The following is a 24,443-nucleotide window of genomic DNA, read 5'->3' as shown; positions in this document are numbered from 1 at the left end:
AAAAAGTTAATTTCATGTTTTCAAGGAGAACGAAGATAACCATTCTATCAATGGAAACCAGCACTGGAGCACAGCAAACAATCTAAAAATGTCCATGATAAAATCATATACTACTCATGTCACACAATCCACGTACAAGTCATCCAGTCATCTGCTCACAATGAGCAAAACACATGCATTTTTTGCTAAATATTGTTAAATAAATCCGAAAATCAGAGCAGTGCATGCAGAGCAAAAGTGTTCACATGGGTTTAAGTTTTTTGAATTGAAGACCCACCTTTCACCGATTTACTGGTCAAGTCTTCAGTACAAAAACTTGATCCCATGCAAACATGTTTCCTCTGTTTGCACTGCACTGATTTTATAGAAATATTAATTTAACAATATTTTAGCAAAACGTTCATGCATTTTGAATGTTGTAAGCATATGACTGGATAACACGTTGATTAGGTGACGTGAGTAACTTGTGATTTTTATTTTCTCCATGGATATTTATATATTATTTGGTGTGGTCCAGGATTCATCTCCATACACATCTATTCTATCAGAAAGTTTGTTATTTATGTTTTCTGCGAAAACACTAAATTAAAACTTTTTTCTCGGCCACACCACAAACCACATGAGGTAAATAACATTTAAAAATATATAATTTTAGGTTGAATATTCCTTTAAAATTGCAAAAAGTGCTACCACGCCTTGGAAATTGAGACTTCCCAACCACTTCAGCCCTGACAGTCTGAAACACAACCCTGGGACTTTCAGATTTCAGCAATCTGTAATCTTCCACCCACTGAACTTCTGTAGGCTCCAATGGCACCAAGAGAAGACAAGAGTGAGAGCTTCGAGACAACCTCAGGTGACTGTTGCAATTATCTCTGTCAACTTTTATTGGTGGTGTCCCAACAGACCAGACTGTGAATTTATATGCTAAAAGATTCTTTAATTCAAGCTAAGTTGAAACTTATTGTCTGTGCCATAATTTATTTGTGTTGTTGTTGTGGTTGTGAGCTGGCACTGACTTGTCCACCGTGTATTCCTCAGTCTTGACCCTGGTCCATGCAGGTAGATAACGCTCTCTACAGCACTAAAATGGAAACTCTAAAGTGGTCTGGTGAAAGTAAGTGATGTGTTTGCGTGAGTGCGGCTTTTTGTAGACTGGCACCTCATCCACAGATAAGCTCCAAAACGAAAACATTAAATTTTGTTTAAGCAACTCCAGCACAGATAAGTATTGATGGATTAAAGAACAAAATAATTGTTTTTGGAATAGACAAATTCTCATAAATACATGTATTGCAGGAGTAGAGTGGTTAGATATGAACTTTTTGGCATTGATTGCTGGGAAAGTAACAAAACTTCCATAGTATGCCAGTATATTACAAGGCACACTCACACTGGGCTAGTAAATCAATCAACTCACTGCTGAACCCACTCGTTTTACATACAGACTCATGGGAAGCCAAAGCCTATCATAGCAACATTTGAGCAACAAAGGAACATCTCAGGAAATCTCACACTGACACAATTATGCACCACCCAATGCTGTTTGGTTTTGAAACATAGAAGGAAATGGAGACCCAGGAGAAATTGTCTAGTATTCTGAAAGCAGATAACTGAACACACGATGGAATACGTGTCAAATTAATTTTTATATATACAAGACAGCCAATTTGTGACTTTGCATTTTGATAATTAATTTTGGATCTATTCACCATACTTCAACTATAACAAGGCTCGCTGTGAAGAGTCTTCTTAGTGATTTTCAAAGTCAAGCTCTTGTCCTCAATTGCTACTAGCCTATGACGTCTTTTGCTCTGTCTTTTAGGCCAGCATCACTTTAACTGATGTTCCTCATGAACCCTCAGTAAGCTCCAATCCCAACAATCAGCTATTGCATTATTTCTTTTTCAGTTCCATGGTAGCCAGTATTGTGAGAAAATGGCCCTGCTCTGCATTTTAATGCATTACTTTAAACGTGATAGGATATCTGTACCTTCTTTCAGTATACTCTATAGTCGTCATTTATCCAAGAGCCTCTTGTATTTCTCCATTCACCTTTATAAATACAATGAATGGTCTTTTTTTCCAAAAATATAAGCTTGTGATAAAAAAAATAAGAACTCTCACGATACAATATTTATACATCAGAACTAGAGGAGGCATACAAACATTTTTGAGGTAATATTCCAATAGTGCTTCATTTATTTAATGTTATTATGAAAAATGTCCTGCGGTGGGCTGGCACCCTGCCCGGGATTAGTTCCTGCCTTGCGCTCTGTGCTGGCTGGGATTGGCTCCAGTAGACCCCCGTGACCCTGTGTTAGGATATAGCGGGTTGGACGATGACTGACTCAAAAATGTTACCTGTTACACATATTGCCCACTGTAAATATTTAAACATTATTGCATCATATTACTCAAGCCATATATAACTGAATTACTTTTAAAATAAAATCACTCATTAAAACATGTTTTAACAAAACTTTTTAGAGCATAATGCCAAAGAGACCCAGGTTCAAAATACCTTTTTACCTTCTCCAAGTAGTCTGCTTTTCTCCCGCATTCCAAAGGTAAACTGTTAACCCAAAAACTGGCACAATATCAGCAAGCATGCCACGTAATGAACTGGCATTCTGTTCAGTGTTGGCTTTTGATGAGTATCTGACAGAGTGTGACAACGTGCTGCGTGTTGATTAGCACATGCAAGTAAGAATGTCACTCTATTCTGTTCATGTGACAATAATGACCCTACAAACCTTGTCATACAGTCTCTACCTGTAATTCCACCCTGAACAGTGAGTTGGCGCTATTGCTTACATCTCTCTCTCTTGTGTTCCCAGATCCAGAGACCACAGGCTGGAGGACTACTTTCTTCACTTCTGCTATTCCCCCAGAAGCCCTGCCTCTTCCACCTGGTGACTACTTAAACCAACAACTCACCAAATGTTGTCAGTCATAAACTGGCTCCTGACTGTGCAAGACATTTGCTTCCTGACAGTGCATTGGCATTACTCCCTTGTTGTTTTTCTTTTTTTTGTTTTGTGCCAAAACACCTGACATTAAATGGGGTTCACAAACTATAAACACTGCCAGAATAGACTTTTGTCTCTTTAAATGATTGTATCATTTGTGATAATGATGAACTTTTTTGTTATTATCTTATTTATGTTAAGATGGTGCTTAGCCTGAAGTGTTACCAATTTTAGCAATTTGTCTTTATTATCCTCACCCTAATTTTCTTACCTGAGTATAATGAGAGCACACTGACCCACTACACTTATTGGGGCAGCTCGGCGTACACTCCTGGGGATAAGGATATGAATAATAGTGGCGCTCATCATGCCATGACTTCACAAGCTCAGTTATCGACCGGTACCTAAAGAAAAAAAAACAAAAATGGGGAAAAGGAAAAAAGTAGGCTCAATTACCATTTCTTTGTAGTACAGTAGAACATTAGAGAAAAACAAATTACCAAAAAAATAAATAGAATTGAAGATGGATGGATATGTGTCATTCAGAACTTAGTCCAATATATTTGGACAAAGCTAAAAACATTGATTTAAATAAAGAAAATGCTCCCTTTCCAAGTTTAAACATAAAGCTCAGCAAATATAAAGTACATACCATAACTCGGAGCACTGCAAGGTGACATTATGATAAGTGATTGAGCGGTCACTGCTGATTGTGTACAAGCTACATATAAGGGACTCTTATGCAACTTACTTATAAATAAATATATATACCTGTATATAATCCTTATGAGGATGATTTAGGAGTCGTAGTGGACTCTACGCTATCAACTGCCAGACAGTGTTCAGAAGCCATTAAGAAGGCTAACAGAATGTCAGGTTACAAAGTGTCTTGATGTGTGGAGTACAAGTCACAGGAGGTTCTGCTCAAGCTTTATAACACACTGGTGAGGCCTCATCTGGAGTCCTGTGTGCAGTTTTGGTCTCCAGGGTACAAGAGCTGAGCCTTTTCAGTTTAAGCAATAAAGGATTAAGAGGTGATATGACTGAAGTGTTTAAAATTATGAAGGGAATTAGTCCAGTGGATCAAGGCTGTTATTTTAAAACGAGTCCATCAAAAACATGGGGACACAGTTGGAAATTTTTAATGGTAAATTTCACACAAATGTTATAAAGATATTCTTTACACAGAGACACTTGGAATAAGTAACAAGGTAGTATGGTAGAGACTTTAGTGACTTTTAAATTTAGACTTGATGTTATTTTAGAAGAATTAAGTGGATAGTACTAGCAAACTTTGTTGGGCTGAATGGCTTGCTCTCATCTAAATTGTTGTAATGTTCTAAAAAATATTTATACAGTATATATATATATATATATATATATATATATATATACCATCCATCCATCCATTATCCAACCCGCTATATCCTAACTACAGGGTCACTTGGGTCTGCTGGAGCCAATCCCAGCCAACACAAGGCACAAGGCAGGAAAGAGACCCCGGGAAGGACGCCAGCCCACCGCAGTATATATATACTGCTATATACAACTTGCATCTGATCCAAGTACAGTGATACCTTGAGATACAAGCTTAATTCAATCCATGACCGAGCTCGTAAGTCAAAATGCTTGTATCTCAAATTAATTTTCCCCGTTGAAATTAATTGAAATGAGATTAATTCGTGCCAGCCCCCAAAAAACCACCCCAATTTTTTGTTAAATGTTTTCAACATAAGAAAAATGTATTTATAATGAACAAATATTGTATACAAACAAAATAAAACATAATATATAAAAGAGAATCTAAAGAAATAAACAGATGTTGGCAAAGCTGAGTAGCGTATTGTAATGTTTTCTTCTTTCACTTCACTTTTGCTTAATTTAATTTTCTTCTTCACTAGTTTTGTTTTTTTTTTTTTTGCCACGCTTTCATCACTTTCATTCTCATGGACAATGAATAAGGAAGATCAGCAAAGAATTGACGCTTTCGAGTTATGATGCTGGCGAAGAATGTTGAACATACTATGGAGCACCAAAAGAGCAAACAGATCTGTGCTGGAGGAAGTTCGACCAGAATGCTCGTTAGAAGGGAGGGTGGCGAAACTACAGCTCACATTCTTTGACACACTTTGTCAGTAGGGAGCAATCTCTGAAAAGGGATATCATGTTCAGTGAAATAGAAGGAAAGCAGAAGAGAGGAAGGCCCTGCACAAGGTGGACTGATACAGCGCCTGGAACAATGACTTCAAACTGTAATATCTTCTATTCGCTCTGGAAGCTTCCGTAAATGATTCAGTTCAAGGCAGATGGTTAACTCAGAAAAATGTTTAATTTATTAGAGCACACGAAACAGAACTTTACAAAAGACGCCCATCTCCATTATTCTCTGTTAGTAACCACACCCCATCTTTATTCATATATTTACCTTGGTAATCTGGTTTATAACAACTTTATTTAAAACCTTAATTCACAATATGCCACACAAATGTGGAAGAAATGGTGAGGATGGCTCAGGATCAGACAACGCTTTGCTCTGCTTTACACATGAATGCTATGAGTCGGAAACCAACTTGACAGCACCTAACAGCAACAACAAACTTTAAATTGGTTTAACTCAAGGCCAAGAGTCCTCAAAAACAGAGCTCTCACTGAGCTAAGATGGGGGCGAGATATGCAGAGAAGATTCAATACAGTTTCATCTATTCAAGGTAGCTTTAATTTACATTATATTTTTCGAATTACTGTCTAGTCAGTAATTACTAAATACAGTGGCTTTAGAAAGTATTCAGACCCCTTCACTTTCTGCACACATTATGGCACACTTATTATTTGCTATGTTGTTGTTTCTAATTAAATTGTGTTTTGATACTGCATTTTGTTCTTTAAATACACAGCTGGTCATTGAATCTCACATGCAGTATAAATCAAACTGTAGATGACGCTATACTGCAGTAATAAATGCCTTCTCATATCTAAATGTTTTTAAGAAAAACCAACAGGAGTGTAGATCAGGGGTCTGCAAAGTCAGTCCTGGAGGGCTGTAGTAGCTGCAGGTATTTATCTCAACCCAGTTTCCTAATGAGAAGTCAATTCTTGATGTTAAAAAACTTACAGCTCAAGCAACATTCTTCAGTTGTCATTTTAATTGTCAAGCTTTTTAAGATTTCCATCCTTCATTGCTTATTTTAGTCTTAAACATCTGCATTTATTGTTTTTAATTAGGATGCAATTGACAAAGGAACAAGCAGTTCCTCCATGTAATTTGTTTCGATTAACATCTGTTTGTTCTCATTGTGAACTATCTGGCTTAATAAATTATCTGGCAGGTGGGGTGTTGCTACAGAATTGTGCAGTAAAGTGGGAGCTTGGTGACAAAACTCACGCTGAGAAGTAGGCTGAATCTGGGGGCCGCTAGAATCCAGTGGTTGTGAATTTGTGACGGACTACCTGCATTTACCACACTTTGAACTGAGAAGGCTTGTGGTGTGTGAGTATGTTGAGCTCATGACAGAACACTTGGCGTAGTCAGCAGGACTTGCACAGTGGTGGGTGTAAAGTGTAGTATCGAGGCAGGGTTGGGTGACACAGAGCTCAGCCGACATCCCCCGGTAAGCATACTGCTCCACTTACAGCCTGTCCTTGTGCCTAGAAATAAGGAAGTTACTCCATAACTTGACGTTGACACAGAGGCTGATTTTGTGTGGTGTCAGGATCCAGAGGTCACAGGTTTGCGGCTGGCCACCTGCAGTTACCACAATACAAATTTGCAAATTGAGAATGCTCATCATGTGTATGTGAGCCCATGACAGAATAGGAGGAAACAGAAGAGAAAAAAAGTGAAGGACTGAGAATAACTCATCCAATTCTGCAAAATAAGAATAAACTGACGTGGCACAATGAAAACATCAACATACTCTAAAATTAAATAAGATCACTTATTGGTAAGGACTAGTTTCTAATTAAAGAATATGGCTAGAAGAAAAACCTGCATTCACAACATCCCTCTTTACAGACCTGACCTTACAGACTCATACAGCAGATGAATATACAAACAGATACATGCGATATGCTGCTTCAGCTTACTGTTAACAATCAGCTGATTTCACAGTTACCTTCCTGAGTAAATAGCCAAGTTTTGTCCTACAAACTTCATGAGCTGTGATGGGCCATGGTCCCAAATGCACTGTGATGCCCAGGCTTCTGCGGACTTTGCAAGTCTTTCATCCCATACCTAAAAATAATTACATGAAAAAAAACAAAAGACATTTTTTATTAAATACATATTTTTATCAACCTTTTTTTCTTTCGCATGAAAAAAGTCAACTGTATTGTAGAAGTACAATATCAAAAGAAATGACTAAGCAGAGGATGTATAGGAGATCATCTACAAATCTCTGTCCCACAAAAATGAAAACATTAGCACAACTAATACTTAACTCATCTTTTTGAGGTTTAATATTCATGCGCTGTCTTGTTTGTTTGCATATCAAGTCTACTCATTATCGGTGAAGCAGCCATAATGTTGCTCATCCTGTCTAGTTTAAAGATGCACACTTCAAAAATCACACTAATAAAAATAAATTCATATTCAGCACAGCAGCTTGATGGTTAATTCCTCTGATTTACTGTTATGGTTCAACCAGAGCTGCTGTCCTGGCTTATATGTATTGTTTGTTTAGTCTTTTTGTTATTATTTAAATATATTTTTGAATATTATGTTATTAATTAGCGTGTGCAGTGGTAGCATTTGCTGCCTTGCAGTAAAGAGACAGGGGTTCTTGTCCTGGGTGTTCCCTGCATGGCGCTTGCATGTTCTCCCCATGTCCATTTGGGTTACCTCCTCGTGCTCCTGTTACCTCTTGCAGACCCCCCAAAAAAATGACATGCAAGTTAAGTGAATTGCTGTTGCTAAATTGACCCCAGTTTGGTGTGCGTGTATATGTGTGTTCACCCTGTGATAGACTAGCGCCCCGGCGAGGGATTTATCCCGCCTTATGCCCCATTGACTGCTGGGATAGGCTCCATTTGACCAGCACTCCTACCCTGAATATGTGGGTTAAGGTAATGAATGGATGGATAGATGGATTGATAGACGGATGGAAGATATTAATTATGTTTTTGGTTTTCTCCTACAATCTTCATGGGCTCTGATGGGCCATGGTTTTATTCTGCATACATTTGCAGATTTAATATAGTGTTATTCATTTATATTTTTATTGAATCATATTAAATTTCTATGCAATGCCTGCCCTGTCTCCTGTAAGTGGAGCCCAAGGAGGCGGGGCCAACTGATTTTGCAGCTGGGAGCCTGCAGCCAGCAGTACACATAGTGGAGTTGCTCTTCTTAATGATTGGTACACCCAGGGTTGCTGCCATGGCTCAAGGTTATTTCTTTTTATTTAGTCTTTTTGTTGATATATTTAAATATAAGTTTTCATATTCAATTTTTGCATAATTCTGTTTTTGTTTTATCTTTGTATTTATGAAATATTATAACTTTAATTCATGTTCTTTAATAAGCAGTATGGTGTAGTGTGTAAGACTTTGGACTTAAAACCCTGAGGTTTGCGGTTCAAATCCCACTACTGACACTGTGTGACCATAAGCGAGTCACTTGACATGCCTGAGCTCTAACTGGATAACCAAAAAATAATCTAGCTAATTGTATCATAAATGTTGTAAGTCGACTTGGATAAAGGTGTCAGCCAAATAAGTAAATGTATTTATTTTATTTCAGTTTTGTATTGTATTAAGAACTGGCAAAATACCTGTGCTTCGCAGCGGAGAAGTAGTGTGTTAAAGAAGTTATGAAAAAGAAAAGGAAACATTTTAAAAATAAGGTAATATGATTGTCAATGTAATTGCTTTGTCACTGTTATGAGTGTTGCTGTCATATAGATAGATAGATAGATACTTTATTAATCCCAAGGTTAAATTATATATATATATATATATATATATATATATATATATATATATATATATATATATACACACACAGACACACTCACATATAAACATATATACATATATACATATAAACATATATATATACATACATACAGATAAATATACATATATATACACATACACATATACACATACATACATACACACACACACATATATATATACACACAGACACATATATACATATATATACAGATCTACATATATATATATACATACACATACATACATATATATCTACATATATATATACTGTATATAGCAAAATCCCCGCGTATACCACGTTGTCAGTTCAGCAGTCCGGTTGTTATATGACCAAGCTGTGCACTGAGATTACTTTTGAGAATGCAACGTATACTTTTGTCCAGGAGGAAAGCAATGTTGCCTCAAATCAATGGCAACCTTTTGTGGGGTGTGTCGATGAGACTTATTGATTGTCATCGTGAAGCAGAGCCTTACTGGAAATTTGAGGCTTTTGAACTGAAATGGGAGATCAGAGGGTATAATGGTGATGTGAAGAATACATTCAGAGTGTGGCGCTTTGCTGTTTTTTTGTGTAGCTGCCTTCACAAAGCTTCTCCGCTGCTTTATAAACAAACGCCATATAAGGCCGTCGTTTCTCCTTGCTTCGCGATTCTGTACTGTTTTATTGTTCGTTTATTACGATTCTTATAGTTATTGTGTAGCTATTCGAGACTTACTGTACTGTTCAGGTACCCATTTCCTTTATTTAATCCGTGGCTTGTACGCTATTTTTTGTTTGTTTATCACGATTAGAGATATTTATTGATTCCCTTCTTTTGCTGACTGCCTGCTCATATAAGGCGCTCCGCTGGCTTTTTGTGAAGCAGCCTTTACAGAGCTTCTCCGCTGTTTTATAAACGAATGTCATATAAAGCCATTCTCTTTCCTTGCTTTGCCAAGGAAGCTGCCTTTTTATTTAATCCACGGGTTCTGCGCTGTTTTATTGTTCGTTTATTATGATTATTATAGTTCTGTTTATATATTACATTGTCAGTTCAGCACTTTGGTTGTAATATGATAAAGCTGTGCAAGCTCACTCTTGAGAATGCAACATATAATTGTCCAGGAGAAAAGCAATCTTGCCTGAAATCAATGGCAACCTTTTTGTGTGTCTGTCCCTGAGACTTCTTACTTCTCATTGCGAAGCAGAGCCTTACTGGAAATTGGAGGCCAGAGGGTGTAACGGGGATGCAAGGAATACATTGAGTGTGGAGAAACTCTAGAGACAGCGTGTGTATTAACTTGTGGATTTTTCTGTGAGTATTTGGTGGCAGCGTGACGAAGTTGCTTCCGCAAGACCACGTTAGCTGTGGAGCTCAGCTCGGAGCACATTCTTTTCCCACCTTGTCAATTGTGTAATGTGTCTTTTGAACAGGTTTGATGCATGGAAGTGATCACTCGTACTGCAGTCAGTCAGTTCACGTGAGCTGCTCTCTTGTGTGATGTTGCTATGTCCACGGCTTTATTTAATGTTAGCTAAGACCTGGCACTTAAAAGTTTCTCGCTACAGCAATTTTAACTCCGTTACAAAGTGATCCAAAGTCTCGTTTATACCTCGTGTCTTCTCATTAAGCTTGTATCTGGCGAATAAAGTATTTGCCGTTTTTCTTCAGCGCTTTGGGAGCTCTTCCTTCTTTTCCACGTACTGCGGTCATAGTCAGTTCACGTGATTACGTGGGAGGCGTGATGATGTCACACGCAGCTCCGCCCCCACATCCATCGAGCTAACGTCCATTACAGTATATGGAGAAAAATAGGTTCCAGTTATGACCATTACGCGTTGAATTTCGAAATGAAACCTGCCTAACATTTGTAAGTAAGCTGTAAGGAATGAGCCTGCCAAATTCCAGCCTTCTACCTACACGGGAAGTTGGAGAATTAGTGATGAGTCAGTGACTCAGTGAGTGAGTGAGGGCTTTGCCTTTTATTAGTATAGATATATGGATTAGTGCTATTTGTGTTCTCCCCTGAAGCTTAACACTGAGTTTCAAGGGCATGTGAACCTGATGCATCAGCTGGCGAATCACATCCCCAAGGATTACTTATGAAGCAGCAGCCATGACAATGGCCACTTTGGAATTGCATTTTCTTATCTCTGTTGGGAATTGTCTGTTTTTTTTACTTCTAGCTTTGTAACTATTATATTATAAATATCAAGGATAATTTTTGAGCAGATTAGGAGAAGAAATATTGTTTAAATAAAACAAAGGTCAAAAATTTGGGATCCAAAAACAAACAGCCGAAAAACAAATGACAAAGCCAAAATATGAATCAAAATTATTAGTTAAAAACAAAAGCAGTCAAAAACAAAAGCGAAGGTCAGAGCGAAAAAGTAAGTCAACCAAAATAATGAAGGCTTAGGTATACTTGCCATCTTGGATTAGGAAGTGTGCTGACAGGTGACCTTTTAAACCATCACATAGTCAATATCAGGGTCACAACCTCCGAGACTCTGTCGCTAGTAACCAGGGTTGTGTCTTAATGACAGGTAAATAAAAAGGTGACATCATAAAAAAAAATGCTGAAAAAGCAAAATAAAATTTACAAATCCTAAACCAGCAGTTCTCAAGCTTTCGTATTTCGTGCCCTCCCTTTTCTGGAATAATTCTGTGCCCCCTGCATAATATAAGATAGATGAGAATAACCCACGATACAACTAACAAAGGTATGATACTCGTGCGGTGTCGCGGTATCCTATCATTTTTACTTCCATAAGATTTGCATGTGTTTGGCTAACTTTGATTAAATATTTGCAATTTATTTTTTTTAAGTGCTTTAATAACTGTTAAAATGCCTTGTGTGGTTTTTGGTAGTAATTCTAATCCCAAAAACAAAGAATAAATTATTTATTCTTATTTAATTTTTTTTTTGTAAAGAAATTATTAAATATGTTTTCATTTTTAAAAATCTCGTAAACGCGGACACCGATGTAGTCAATCTGCACGAGACGAACGTATTTTCGTCCAACAAATATTATACCACTGTTAGTTGTTTCATGAAAATAATCCAATACGCAGTAAATAATTTAACTCAATTCGGCAATATTGGCTACGCTGCCATTATGGTGCAGTCGCACCGCATTATCACCTGATCTACAGATACTGATACATCTCGAACTTTCTGGATTGAAAATACGCGACTATAAAAACAGCAGCAGTGGCGCTGCTCGTCAGTTAGTCATTAGATCTATGCCTTAGAAATGTTTTATTTTAATTTTAGTCATAATGCATTCATTGTGATTATATGCTTGCAAATTTAAATTTGAAATAAAAATGAAAAAAGTTAATCTTGATGTCTTGTTCATGTATTCAACGCCCCCGCGCCCCACAGTTTGAGAACTGCTGTCCTAAGCTGTAGAAAGGAATACAAAACAGATTCCTACACTCATAAAAGACCAAAGATACAGATAACAAGAAAACAAGAAAAAAATGCTAAAAAGTTATTTTATGGCAGTTATATGGTTTTGGCTTTTGGATTGGTTTTGCTCACTTTCAGGTTTACCTATTTAAGTAAACATTTTGTTTTCCCTTCTGGTTATCCTGCCTTTGCTTTCTGTTTTCAATTTTTTGAATCATCAATACATTTTTAAATAGCAAAAGAACTGTGCTTTGTTTTGTGAGTCTGAGATTTTAAGGTTCTCTCTTCCTCTTTTTTTGTCAATCTTTTTATTACCCTGTTTTTGGCCTTGTGTGGGCTATAAGCCTGCAACTCGAGTTTGGGGCTGTGCAGGTCTGGCTTTTTTTTAATGTGGCTGGTAGCCTTTTTTGTGATTTGATTTGTACCACTTATTGCAGCTTCAGCATGGATTTTGATTTCTGTTTTTTTTCCATTTGTACTTCATTTTATGTTTGGATTTCATGGTTTTTGACTCCTGCTGTCACTCTTTCTGGCTTGTATTTTCCTGGATGTGTTCATTTTTGTTCTTGACCATCTTTTCTTGTTCATTTTTTAAAATACTTTTTGATTAACTGTTTAAACATAAATTAACTTTATTTTGTTTTGCATTCCAACCAGAGGTTTTACAGATTTTTTGCCCCTCCTTCTGTGGATATTTTGAATTTTTGTTATTTAAAAGGATGAGCCCTGGTTTTGGGCCTGTGCAGGTTTGAAGCCTGCTTTTTGAGCTTGGGTCTAACCTGCCTATGAGAGGCCTACTCTGGAGTGCCAGACTTGGGTAAATGGCTGTTGTGGCTGTGGTTTGTTTAGCCATTTTTGAGCCTTTGTGTGATGGGATCACAACATTTCCATCTCCCTCAGTTTGATTTCCATCCTGGACATTTTGAAGTTTCTCCCAGTGATCACATACGTTTTCTCGACCTTTGGTATGTTCAACACTGTATTAGAAAAAGCAAGGATGGCAATTGTTGCTAATAATTTATATCTTAATAATTTTTTTTGAATTCACACAAGTATGAAAAGGATTTACACCTAGTGACATATTATTTTGATGAGTTATAAATTACATTCATTTAATCTAGGGATGTATGCGACAAAATTCTAGTAATTAAATTGTTGACAGTCTCGATTGGGAGCAAAAACCGTCAACATTCTGCAATCTACGGGGACATGGATGTAGGGAGTTCCTTGCAAAGCACACTAACTACTTGGTGGTTAGCAGATTAAGCAGGCTAAATTTAATTTAAAGGCCACTGCAGCTGACATCAGAAACTGAAATGGTTAATTACATTTCTTTGGTGGTTACTTTTGTTTCTATGATTTATTAATGTTTAATTTTCATGTATTATTGTAAGTATTGCTGTAGTATTCCATCCATCCATTATCCAACCCTCTATATCCTAACTACAGGCTCACGGTGGTCTGCTGGAGCCAATCCCAGCCAACACAGGGCGCAAGGCAGGAAACAAACCCTGGGCAGGGCGCACACATGCACACTAAAGACAATTTAGGATCGCTGATGCACCTAACCTGCATGTCTTTGGACTGTGGGAGGACACCGGAGCCCCCAGAGGAAACCCACATGGAGCGGGAGAACATGCAAACTCAACATTGGGAGGAAGCGAACCCTGGTCTCCTAACTGCGAGGCAGCAGCGCTACCACTGCGCCACCGTGCCGCCCGGCTGTAGCATTTGAATATACTATTCTTTTCATTTTGATGTGCTTTCATTTTTTTTTGTACTTCCACTTTGTAGAGAGGTCAGCAAGTGCAGCTCTTGATGTTGGCTCAGCTCTGCTATAAAATAGGGTGATGTGCACAACAAAGCACCCAGACTTTGAATAACAAAGAAAATTAGCACTCAACTAAACAATATGTTTAAGTTTTTTGCCCACTTTACTGATTTCAGTGAGAAGTCAGAAAAGAGGTTTGAGAAATGACCAAAAGAAAAGATGAGGTTAGAATGTGATGGGACAAGGTTGTGAGAGTTTTAAAGATAAACGTATTTACTAGTTTATTGATTTTAGTGCTTGCTGAGTAGCGAGTTGTGGTAAGTTGCAAATGGAGCATGTGACCACGTGTTCTGATTGCTGTCAGGTGTTGAGCCGCATGATAAAGGGGACTAGGGTGAGTGAATGAGGAGGAAAAAACCAAAGAAGATGAAGGAAGACTCGTATGAGGAGCAGAATGTGAGTAAACCTTCCTGAAGGGCAGGATGGAGGCTGATGATTTTTTTTGAGGGCTGGTGCAAGTCACGTAAGGTGCAAGTGGTTAATCCTGTTGCTGATTACTTAATGAGCAGTGGAGATGAGATGTTAATTGGAAGAACTCACGAATTGCTCTTTGTGATGACCGAAGGAGGTACTGAGAGAGAATGGAGGAGATTTAGTGAGAGTGAGACACTGGATGCCGTTGAGGTCTTCACCGGAGAGATGCAATATGGCAGCTATGCCACTTGATATGCAATATGGCAGCTATGCCACTTGATATGCAATATGGCAGCTATGCCTAGGTAGTCGGAGTTGCTGGGGACTTTACCAGAGCTCTTATTCAGGATTCCTGAAGAAGGATGGTTTCATAGTCTGGATGGAGAATTGTATTTTATCAATTTTTAACTATTTACTGCACACTTACAAACACTGTTTATATAAAGAATAATATCTGACAAGCACTGTTTAGTTTTGTAGAATATATTTATGCTGCTATACAGTGTGAACTTGAACCCGGACACAGACAGACGGACATCGTTAGTTAACCCAATACACATGTTTATTTACAATATATTTACAATTAGTGCACTTCCCAGTGCCTCTTGCACAGTTTCCCCAATGTCCAGGCCTCACAGTCCTTTGTGCCTTTCTCCTGGCCGCCTCCTGTCCTCTCTCCAGCTCCGTCTCTCTTCCACCCGACTTCCGCCACTGACTAAAGGGAGGTGGCCCCTTAAATAGGAACCCGGATGGGCTCCAGCTGCTTCCCGGCACTCCTCCACAGACACGCCCCAGTGTGGCGGAAGTGCCGGCTGCACACCCGGAAGCCCTCCAGGTGTCCCCTGTCTTCTTCCTCCCAGCACTTCCTGGTGTGGCGGAAGTGCTGGGCTCCAGGGTTGTTCAGGCACCGGGGCACCGCCTGGCGCTGGCCACGGGTCCCTACAGAGCTGGGCTTCCAAGCCCTCTACCCGTGGCCCCCAACGTAACCAGGGCGGTCGCCCCCTCGCGGTCTGGAGGAGGTACAAGCCCTCCTCCGGTCCTCCTGGGTGTCCCGGCCGGATGCCACAACAGTAAATATTAAAACACTACGCTGTTTTGCACATGAATGCTTGTATTTGTCTCCTTCCTTGCTACTGATCCGTCCTCCATCCATAAACTACTAGATACCCTGAGGTGAGACAATGCCAGCTTGTGGGCTGCTATAATATGACACATGAAAACAAAGCAGATGGTCAAATCTCAAGATCAATGACAAAAATCCCCAAATTATTCTCAGAATAAAGCACATATGTCATAAATAATGAATTTAATCTCAGATAATGGGTGGATCATGAGGTGAAATGTATGCAGTCGTACCCAATTATGTCATTGTTGTGCAACCATTATGCATGGTAGGAAGAATTCCCATGACAAACATGAGAACCACAACATTGAAAGTCCACAAAGAAAAACAAAATGGCTTCAAAAAAAGTGGGAAAAAATTGTAAACTTCAAAATATCCATCCATCATCCATTATCCAACCCGCTATATCCTAACTACATGATGCCAGGAAACTAATCTCTGCGTCAGAAAACCATAGAAAACATATTTGAATTATATGTATGCTTTTAGGGAAGCCTGGGAGAAATTAAATACAACCTAGAATTATAACATCCCTCCAGGTTCTGATTTGCTTCTGGTCACTTGATCAATAGTCCATTTGGTCAATCAGGCTGTGTGCGCATCCCTCCATGGCAACAATGCATCTATATTATATAAATGAATTGCTCTACGTCAATAGCACTTAAACCTTTTTTTTTTGTGACCCAATTTTGCCTTTTTGTGTCTTCAAGACCCAGAATTGCCACTTGACAGTCATTTCCCTCTTGGAGAAACACAAACACAGGTCATAATGGAGCAACAGTGTTTGCCTAAACTGCCCACAGTGACCTATCACAAGACGCTGTGAAAACAGTACGTGACACTTTCTCCACTGGGTAAAATTGTGAATCTCATCTCTGCACAGCTGAAATTCAGACCCAACAGTTTAAGAACGTATGCTCAATGCTATAAGGCTAGGGAAATCCTGAACAGATCTAGTACATAATTTAAAGATGACTGGTTGAAGGGTAGAATATCTTGGAAGGAACACTTTCATGTAATTTGAGGACCAACAGGAGTTTAGGGAAATACTAGCCACAAAAGACCAGCATTCTGTCAATGGTTATGTCTCATTTTGTCCGGATTCTGCTAGAATAAGCCTGCTTCCTCATAAACCTTTCTATGGCACAAGTCCAGAAAGTCGATTGATGAGTATTTACATATAAAATTTTCGAAAACCAGCTTATTCCAATTTATGGTTGCTGGTATGCTAGATTAATACTGAGTGAGACACCATTCTGTTGTAACTGACTATAATTAATGACTCCGACTTTGTTGGTCTAACCCTGGTTCACATTAACCTTTGTTTGTTTACCTGCCTTGTTTCAGTCTGTTCAGCTACTGCCTTGACAGAGCCTTACAGTTAAGAGTAGTAAAGTACCAGTAGGAGGATATTTGCAGCATCTTCTGAGTTATTTTTACATTTCTTTTTCAATTAGAATGTAAGAGTATAAGAAATCTGACAAATAAGAGCAGACCATTCAGTCCATCAGGCTTATTTGTTTAGTTAACAGCTAAGATGTCCCAATCTCTCATCCAGATTCTTCTTAAAGGTTGTCAAGGCTTCTGTTTCAATTCCATGTGTCAGTAGTTTGTTCCAGATTCCCACAAGTCTTTGCGCAAAGACGTTCTTCCTGGCTTCAGTCCTAAATGCGTTTGCCCTTAATTTCCACTGATGTCCTCAGTGTACAAGATACATTGTTAATATAAAAGAATTCTGATGGATCTACTTTATCACTGCCTTTGAGGATGTTGAAGGCCTGGATTAGGTCTCCATGCCATCCCCTCTACTCAACAAGAAACAGGCTTAATCCTTTGAGTCTGTCAGAGTAGGTCCTGTCCATAAGTCCTAGGATGCACTTGGATGCTCCCCTCTGGATGGCTTCAAGTGCTGCTATATCTTTCTTGTAGTGTGGTGACCAGACATGGACACAAAACTCTAGATGTGTTCTTCATAGTTTATTAAATAGTCATAGCATAATGTCCTCTGATTTATACTTGATGGTTTTAACAGTATACCCTTTTTAATTGCTTCTGCACATTGTTTAAAAGATGAAAATGTATTAACATAAATCCCTAAATCCTTTTTAGATGTTGCTTTCTCTAGAACAATATTTCCCATTTTGTGTTTACAAGTGATGTTCTTTTTGCCCATGTGTAGCATTTTACACTTTTCTACGTTATACTACATTATACTTTGTTTTTGTCAACAGCTCCAAAAAGATTTGCCATGCAGGATCTTACTCTCATAAACCTATATTGCCTGTTATTTAGTATATTATTTTCATATAAGTACTTTTCTAAAGTATTCTTATTATAGTTTCTTATTATAGTTACCATTTTGCATGGTACAGAAATAAGACTTACTGGTCTGCAAATACCAAGATCCATTTTGTCTCCCTTCTTGAAGATTGGAGTCACATTTGCCACTTTCCAGTCATCTGCTTAGATATGCCTAACAAGGATTTATACTGTAAATGATGTCTTTCATTTCTTTCAATACAATTTAGGAAACATCCCATCTGGTCCAGAGATTTTATTAGTCTTCAACATATCAAAGTTTTAAAGCACGTGTCTGGCTTTATATGTTTTGGTTATGTCAGTGGTGCCACCATATTTCGGGCTGATTGCTAAGATGCTATGTGCCGACAGACATGGAAGTGGCGTGCAGTGTTGCATGTGACGTTATTTCAGTTTCTTTAAGGTCAAACTACACGTTCAAAGGCATCCAAACTTTGCTTATAATAAAATAAAGACTGATTGGAAAATCATTTTCAAAAGCATAAAAATCTTTAGGGAGTCATTTTCAGATTTCACTAACCTATTATTTGTAATTTTCAGAGTGCATATTAACCAATCTCGGATCACTAGTGTTTTGGTCCTTGCTTCTGCCTTTTTGTTGTTTAATGTATTAGATTGCAGCCACCTATATTTATTTTTATGTCTCAATCAGTAATTTATAATTGAGTGGTCACAACAGAGAGGTGACGATACATAAGTCAAAAGTGAGCTACATTAGTAATCTACACGAAGGATTCTAAGTCTACATCCAGTCTTGTGTCTCCACGTCTAAGCAGTAGAGTACTTGTCATACTCGTACGTATAAACTCAGTAGTCACTCATTATTGTGATCAAAGATGGTTTCCACCCAGCTAGTAATTACCTCTCTGGTGGTGTATACTGTCACTGACTGGGATTATGGCAGCAGGCACTTTCATGGGTAAGAACATAAGAAATGTGACAATTGAGCTTGTTTGTTTAGCTAATAGCTAATCTGCTCCACCCAAAATACTTTGTAAAGGTTGTTAAGGTTTCTGCTTCAACTACATGAGGTTTTTCCAGATTCCGACAACCCTCAGTCCTAAATGCACTTCTCAGTACAGTACAAGTCATTACTCAAGAAATGCCTTAAGGGTCCTGAGCTAGGATTATAACTGATAGTCCTTTTCATTTTAATCAGTGGTCTGCCATGCAGTGATTTAATCTGTGGGACAACATGCAAAATGTCATAAAAAGAAACATAAAATATGACCATAAGATGAAGCTTCTGAAAGGGGAAAGAACAGAATGCTGTTAGGGGCTAAAATGCTTCAGAATACTATGAAGAAGTTTGAATACTGACCACTAAAGCCCAAAATACTACACATAATAATGAAGGCAGAAGAACAAGGCCAGAAATGATATCAAATCATTATTCCTCTCTATTCTAACAGATACATTAATTCTTTATTAAAGACCAGTAACAGCACACTGCATGATAACGTGCAGTGAATACTCTTGACTTGATCATTCCTAGTTCTCATCCTCTTTTTCTGTACATTTAACATTCATTTGCTCAGAGGTTGATGCGCTTGCTGCTTCCTGAGCAGTTCTTCTTTTCTCCGCCCTAGCGGCCCGCTTCTTCTCTTCTTTCGTCGGCATCTTTTCACGTTAAAACTGATTAAAGTCAGTGTTTGTGTTGCAATTACTTAGTACGTTTTCCTTCATTTTTCACTTAAGCTGGCACTTAAGTCTGCCTCAAGAATGATTTAAGATATGTTGAGGTAGGGGAGGGTGGCACGGTGGCGCAGTGGGTAGCACTGCTACCTTGCAGTTAGGAGACCTGGGTTCACTTCCCAGGTCCTCCCTGCATGGAGTTTGTATATTCTCCCCGTGTCTGCGTGGGTTTCCTCTGGGTGCTCCCACGGTCCAAAGACATGCAGGTTAGGTGCATTGGCGATTCTAAATTGTCCCTAGTGTGTGTGTGTGTGCGTGCCCTGCGGTAGGCTGGCATCCTGCCCCGGGTTTGTTTCCTGCCTTGAGCAATGTGTTAGCAGGGATTGGCTCCAGCAGACCCCTGTGACCCTGTAGTTAAGATATTGCGGGTTGGATAATGGATGGATGGATGAGGTTGGGTGGCGAAGGTGGTAGGGATGTGAACAGCGCCCATACACATGCGCCATCCGGCCACCCTGCTGGCTGCTGACGAGAGTTGATTCTACAATAAAATAAAATAAAAAGAGAAATAATCTTGGAGGTCAATCACCACCCAGAATGTGGATAGTAGACATCACGTAGTATATGTGTGCCAAATTTCAGGTCAATAGGTCAAACAGTTTGCGAACTACATGTGATATAAAATCCTGGACAGACAAACGAACAGCCACGGTAGTGTATTACTTAAGAAGATAGAATCCCAAAACTAGAACACCTGATAATGTACATCGCCATCTTTGATAAGGATGTGAAGGTGACATCCCAGATCATAAATCATGTGATTAGTAATTGAATAATTTCTATACACAATGTGGTGGTTAGCATATATCTGTACTAAAAACTGACAGAGCTAAAGCAAGAAATCTCTCGGAAAATGCAAAATGCTAATCTCATCATGTTAACATAAGACTAATAAAATAAACAAATGGAAAAACAAAGGAAGCATGTTTTCAATTGGACAAAATCTGCATCAAAAAGATTTTTGATTTCTGATATCTGGGACTAAAAAAATCCTTCAGGAGATCAGGTACTACCACCAAAGCGTTATGTCAGCAAGCTGACAAGTAAGTTCAGTGAGCACTAGAAGATAAAAAAAGGTCAAAACTGCGATCAAAATACCTAATCATCAAGGCAAGACGTGAGACAAAAACTGTAGTCAGAAGACTAAATGAATTGGCTGAGCACCATCAACATGAAACAAGAAAAGGACGTAGAAAAGGGTTTTGAATTCACAACTCGGATAAGGAAGTTTAAACCAGCACCCCAGATAATATCTCACATCAAGCACTCCCAAGTGATTGTGGGAAAGACTGCCATGGTAATTGGTCAGTGCGAATGCAAAGAAATGGCAACTGCCCACTCATAAACAAAGTGGCTGTAAGAGCCAAATCCTTTAAGTTAATGTTAATGGTAAATTTTCCTTAGTCTGCTTATCTTAAACTTGAATATAATATAACATAACATAGATAATGGAAGATTCAGTTTAACCCCCTTTAAGTTATAGAAAATGGAATGTTCATAATCTTAATGGTGTGTGACAGTCAAATAGCCCATAGACTGAAGCTAACAGCTAGAAAGAAACAGGAACGATCAGGCATATAGATATTAAGGGAATATAGTTTTCCGACCATACATTGCATTGAATACATAGAAACCTTAAGGAATGTAACCTAGATATTTAAGCAGAATATCGTACGATTCCCTTTTCCCCTTTCTTTTTTGCATGTATTATCAACTTTTTCGTCTATTATTTTGTGTGAACCGTTTGCTTTAAATTTCACTAAAATCTTTAAAAACAAGGTCTGTGGAGTATTTTTGTATGATGAGCAATACTAGTGCTGGAAAGTCTATCTGGTAACTGCATTTGAACAATTTTGGAACCATTTGGAAACTTTCATCAAATGAAGCTACAGTGGCATCGCCATAAGTCATTGTTAAAATTCAGTTTTTTGAATATTTATTGGACAAGGTAAGAAATAGATGCAAAAATCATATTCTTGAGGTGCAAAAGCCCATATTCCACGTATAACACGTACACAGATTTCATAGGAAAAGCAAAAAAAAATAAAGAAAACAGCTCATCATAACTCCTGTATCTGCAATGGGATTTTACTATGATGTTCAGCTGCTGTCCCTGTCCTTGATCTTGTCTTTTGTCTTTAACTACAGTGAACCTTCGTTTATCACGGTTAATCCGTTCCAGACTCTACCATGATAAGTGAATTTTCGCGAAGTAGGATTCTTTATTTATAAAGTGAATATTTTCGCAGTTAGATTATAGAAAGCCTGTTTACGACCTTCTAAATACGTTTTTTAACATTATTAGAGCCCTCTAGACATGAAATAACACCCTTTAGTCACCATTACACTCGTATTACCCAATATATTAGACAAAATAAGAGAAAATAAGACATATTAGACGTTACAAATATCATATTACTAGGCGCACTCGCCTTTTAAGGCGACCAACTTTTATCCTCAATTTTTGTGCGCTCCATGTGTACATCAGGCATGTAAGTGTAGGGAATGAGAACATCAAAGTGCCCATTCATAACTTCTCCCGAAAACCTAAGTTTTTTATCCCCTCAAGTGCCTGTCCAAAGTCGTACAACGTCAGCCCGAATCTGTACCGCTAACGACGGAGTTTCATGCACTAAATAAGCTATAGATGAGAATAAACAAGCACCATCTCCCCTGATATTTACTACGCGGTGAGACATTTGTACTCCATCAACATTAAATATTTCCAGAGACATAATTTTGTCTATTTTTCCAGGGCATCGCTCACAAAAGCAAGGGAACGATGAGAGCACCAGAACTCTGCTCACATCGCGTTGCTTCGTACCTCAAGCCGCAAGTAGTAAGTCTGTAATAAGCGGAATACTGCTACGCTTTGCACTCACGGGATGGAAGGACAATCCCGAACGCTTTTATATAGTAGATTATTGTACTGTACATTTAATTGCACACAAACACACACAGTTCTTACACACAACCACTAACCTATGAAGGCACGACCTCAGTAGGAGAGTCTTCAGAGGTGGTGCAGTACCTTCAGCAGGTGCATTGTTGTCTTCTTCCGCTGAAGGAGTACTAGAAGTAGGCAGTGGGTGTCTGGGTGCGCGGCTGAAGAACATCTTGATAGGCAGTTGCTGGCGCTGTCTTTTCATATGCGTGAGGAGGCTTTTGTAGGGTATTGCCATCTTTGATCATATCCAAGAGTTTCACCTTCTCCTGGATAGTAAGCATCTTCCTGCGGCGTTTAGTTTTATTGTCAGAAGGATTAGAAAAAGCAGCACGTTTAGGAGCCATCATAGGGCTTAGATAAAAGTTCTCAGAAAGCGCATGCGTAGTGACGTAAGTGTGTATGAGAAAAAAATCGCGATAGAGTGAAGCCGCGAAAGTCGAAGCGTGATATAGCGAGGGATCACTGTACTCCTTTTTGTTTGCCTTAATTGCCTTATTTTTTCATATTAGCATTTTTTTCCCCCCAATGAGCAGTGTTTAATTTTGATGTTTTATTTCCCTCAGATGCTGCTGCATTTAGAGGTGCAGTCACCTGAGGGAGATTTAATGTCAGATTTAATCTTGACACTGCAATTTGCCTCTACATTCTCAGTGCAGACAGGTTCCTGTGATTTTGGCCCAGTTTCTTATTACATTGTTCAATGCACTAGAAGATTAAGTGATGCTTTTGTTTCCATTGCTATTTGGACTCGAGGAGGACAGGGTTTTAATGCGAAAGACCAGAAAGTAAGACATAAGTCAGAATTGCGTAAATGGGAAATCAGACAGATCTCTCTCCCAAGCCCAACATCTTTTGCCAAGAATAGTAAATCAAAAATGAGTTTTGCTCCTGTAAACTAAGATGGTTTAAGAAGTGATTGCTGTGACCTTTATGTGATCACGTTGATGACATCATGTGTTACGAGCCCAAACCTAGCAATGGCATAGCAAACTAGGACAAAATGGCGGCACCATTTATCAAATAAAAATTTGTAGATGAAAACACTAAAGTGAAGAAAACCTTCAAAAAGCCATAAATAGAGGGCCAGAAAAATTAAAAATAAGCAAGATTATAAGAATCGTGGACTGTTTCTCAATTGTGTTTCATATTTCAGGTTTTTCCTCATTTTTACCCTTTTATTTCCTTTTTGGCTTTATCTTACACTCTCAAGTTAGGCTTAGTTGTTTTGGCTTTGTTTGGTTGTAGCTGTTAGATTTATATTTATATTATTTGACAATTTTGTTTACCCTGCTGAATACTTTTAATTATTATAGCAATCATCTTAATCAAATTAAACTACAGTCTTGCTTTTGGGGAGGCTTTTCTGGTTTTAGTCCTCCTTCTGAGAATTGATCATAACATTCTTTATGTTGTCCAGTTTTCTGCTATAACCCAGAACGATGTAGCATACTAGAATGGTGACGTTAAATTGGTGGGAGTAGATGTGTGTGAGAGACCTTCATCCTTTTCAGAGTTTGTTCCTGCTTCACAAACATGTACAGAAGATAGGCATTAGCCCCTGTGACCCTGGACTGCATTAAACATGTTCAGAAATAGCGTGGGAGACAACTTCAGGGTTCATCTACTGGTAATTACACTCTAAGCCAAGGGGTGGCGCTGCTTTGTCTCTTCCTCTCTCTGTAGAATGGATGATTAACAAACAATTAACCTATGATGTCCCTTCCACTTTCCTGAACCCGCCCCTTCCACATCTTCTTTCTGAAAACCGGCTGCTGCCATCTTGGAATCTCA

At 38.5% G+C, this 24,443-nt stretch overlaps 1 protein-coding gene across 1 annotated transcript in view; it reads right to left on the bottom strand.

The window, feature by feature from the left end:
• The window catches only part of LOC120514722 (peptidase inhibitor R3HDML-like), a 34,626-nt gene that overhangs the window by 4,048 nt on the left and 6,135 nt on the right, over nucleotides 1-24,443 (bottom strand). Inside the window, exons 3-4 of the mRNA XM_039735233.1 lie at nucleotides 7,085-7,203; nucleotides 3,244-3,376 (exon numbers count right to left, since the gene is read on the bottom strand). Of these exons, the coding sequence (XP_039591167.1) occupies nucleotides 3,244-3,376; nucleotides 7,085-7,203 (252 nt within the window). The remainder of the gene's footprint in view (nucleotides 1-3,243; nucleotides 3,377-7,084; nucleotides 7,204-24,443) is intronic.

Source organism: Polypterus senegalus, chromosome 14, assembly GCF_016835505.1.
Source record: "Polypterus senegalus isolate Bchr_013 chromosome 14, ASM1683550v1, whole genome shotgun sequence".
NCBI lineage: Eukaryota > Metazoa > Chordata > Cladistia > Polypteriformes > Polypteridae > Polypterus > Polypterus senegalus.
This window is presented reverse-complemented; position numbering and strand designations above follow the sequence as displayed.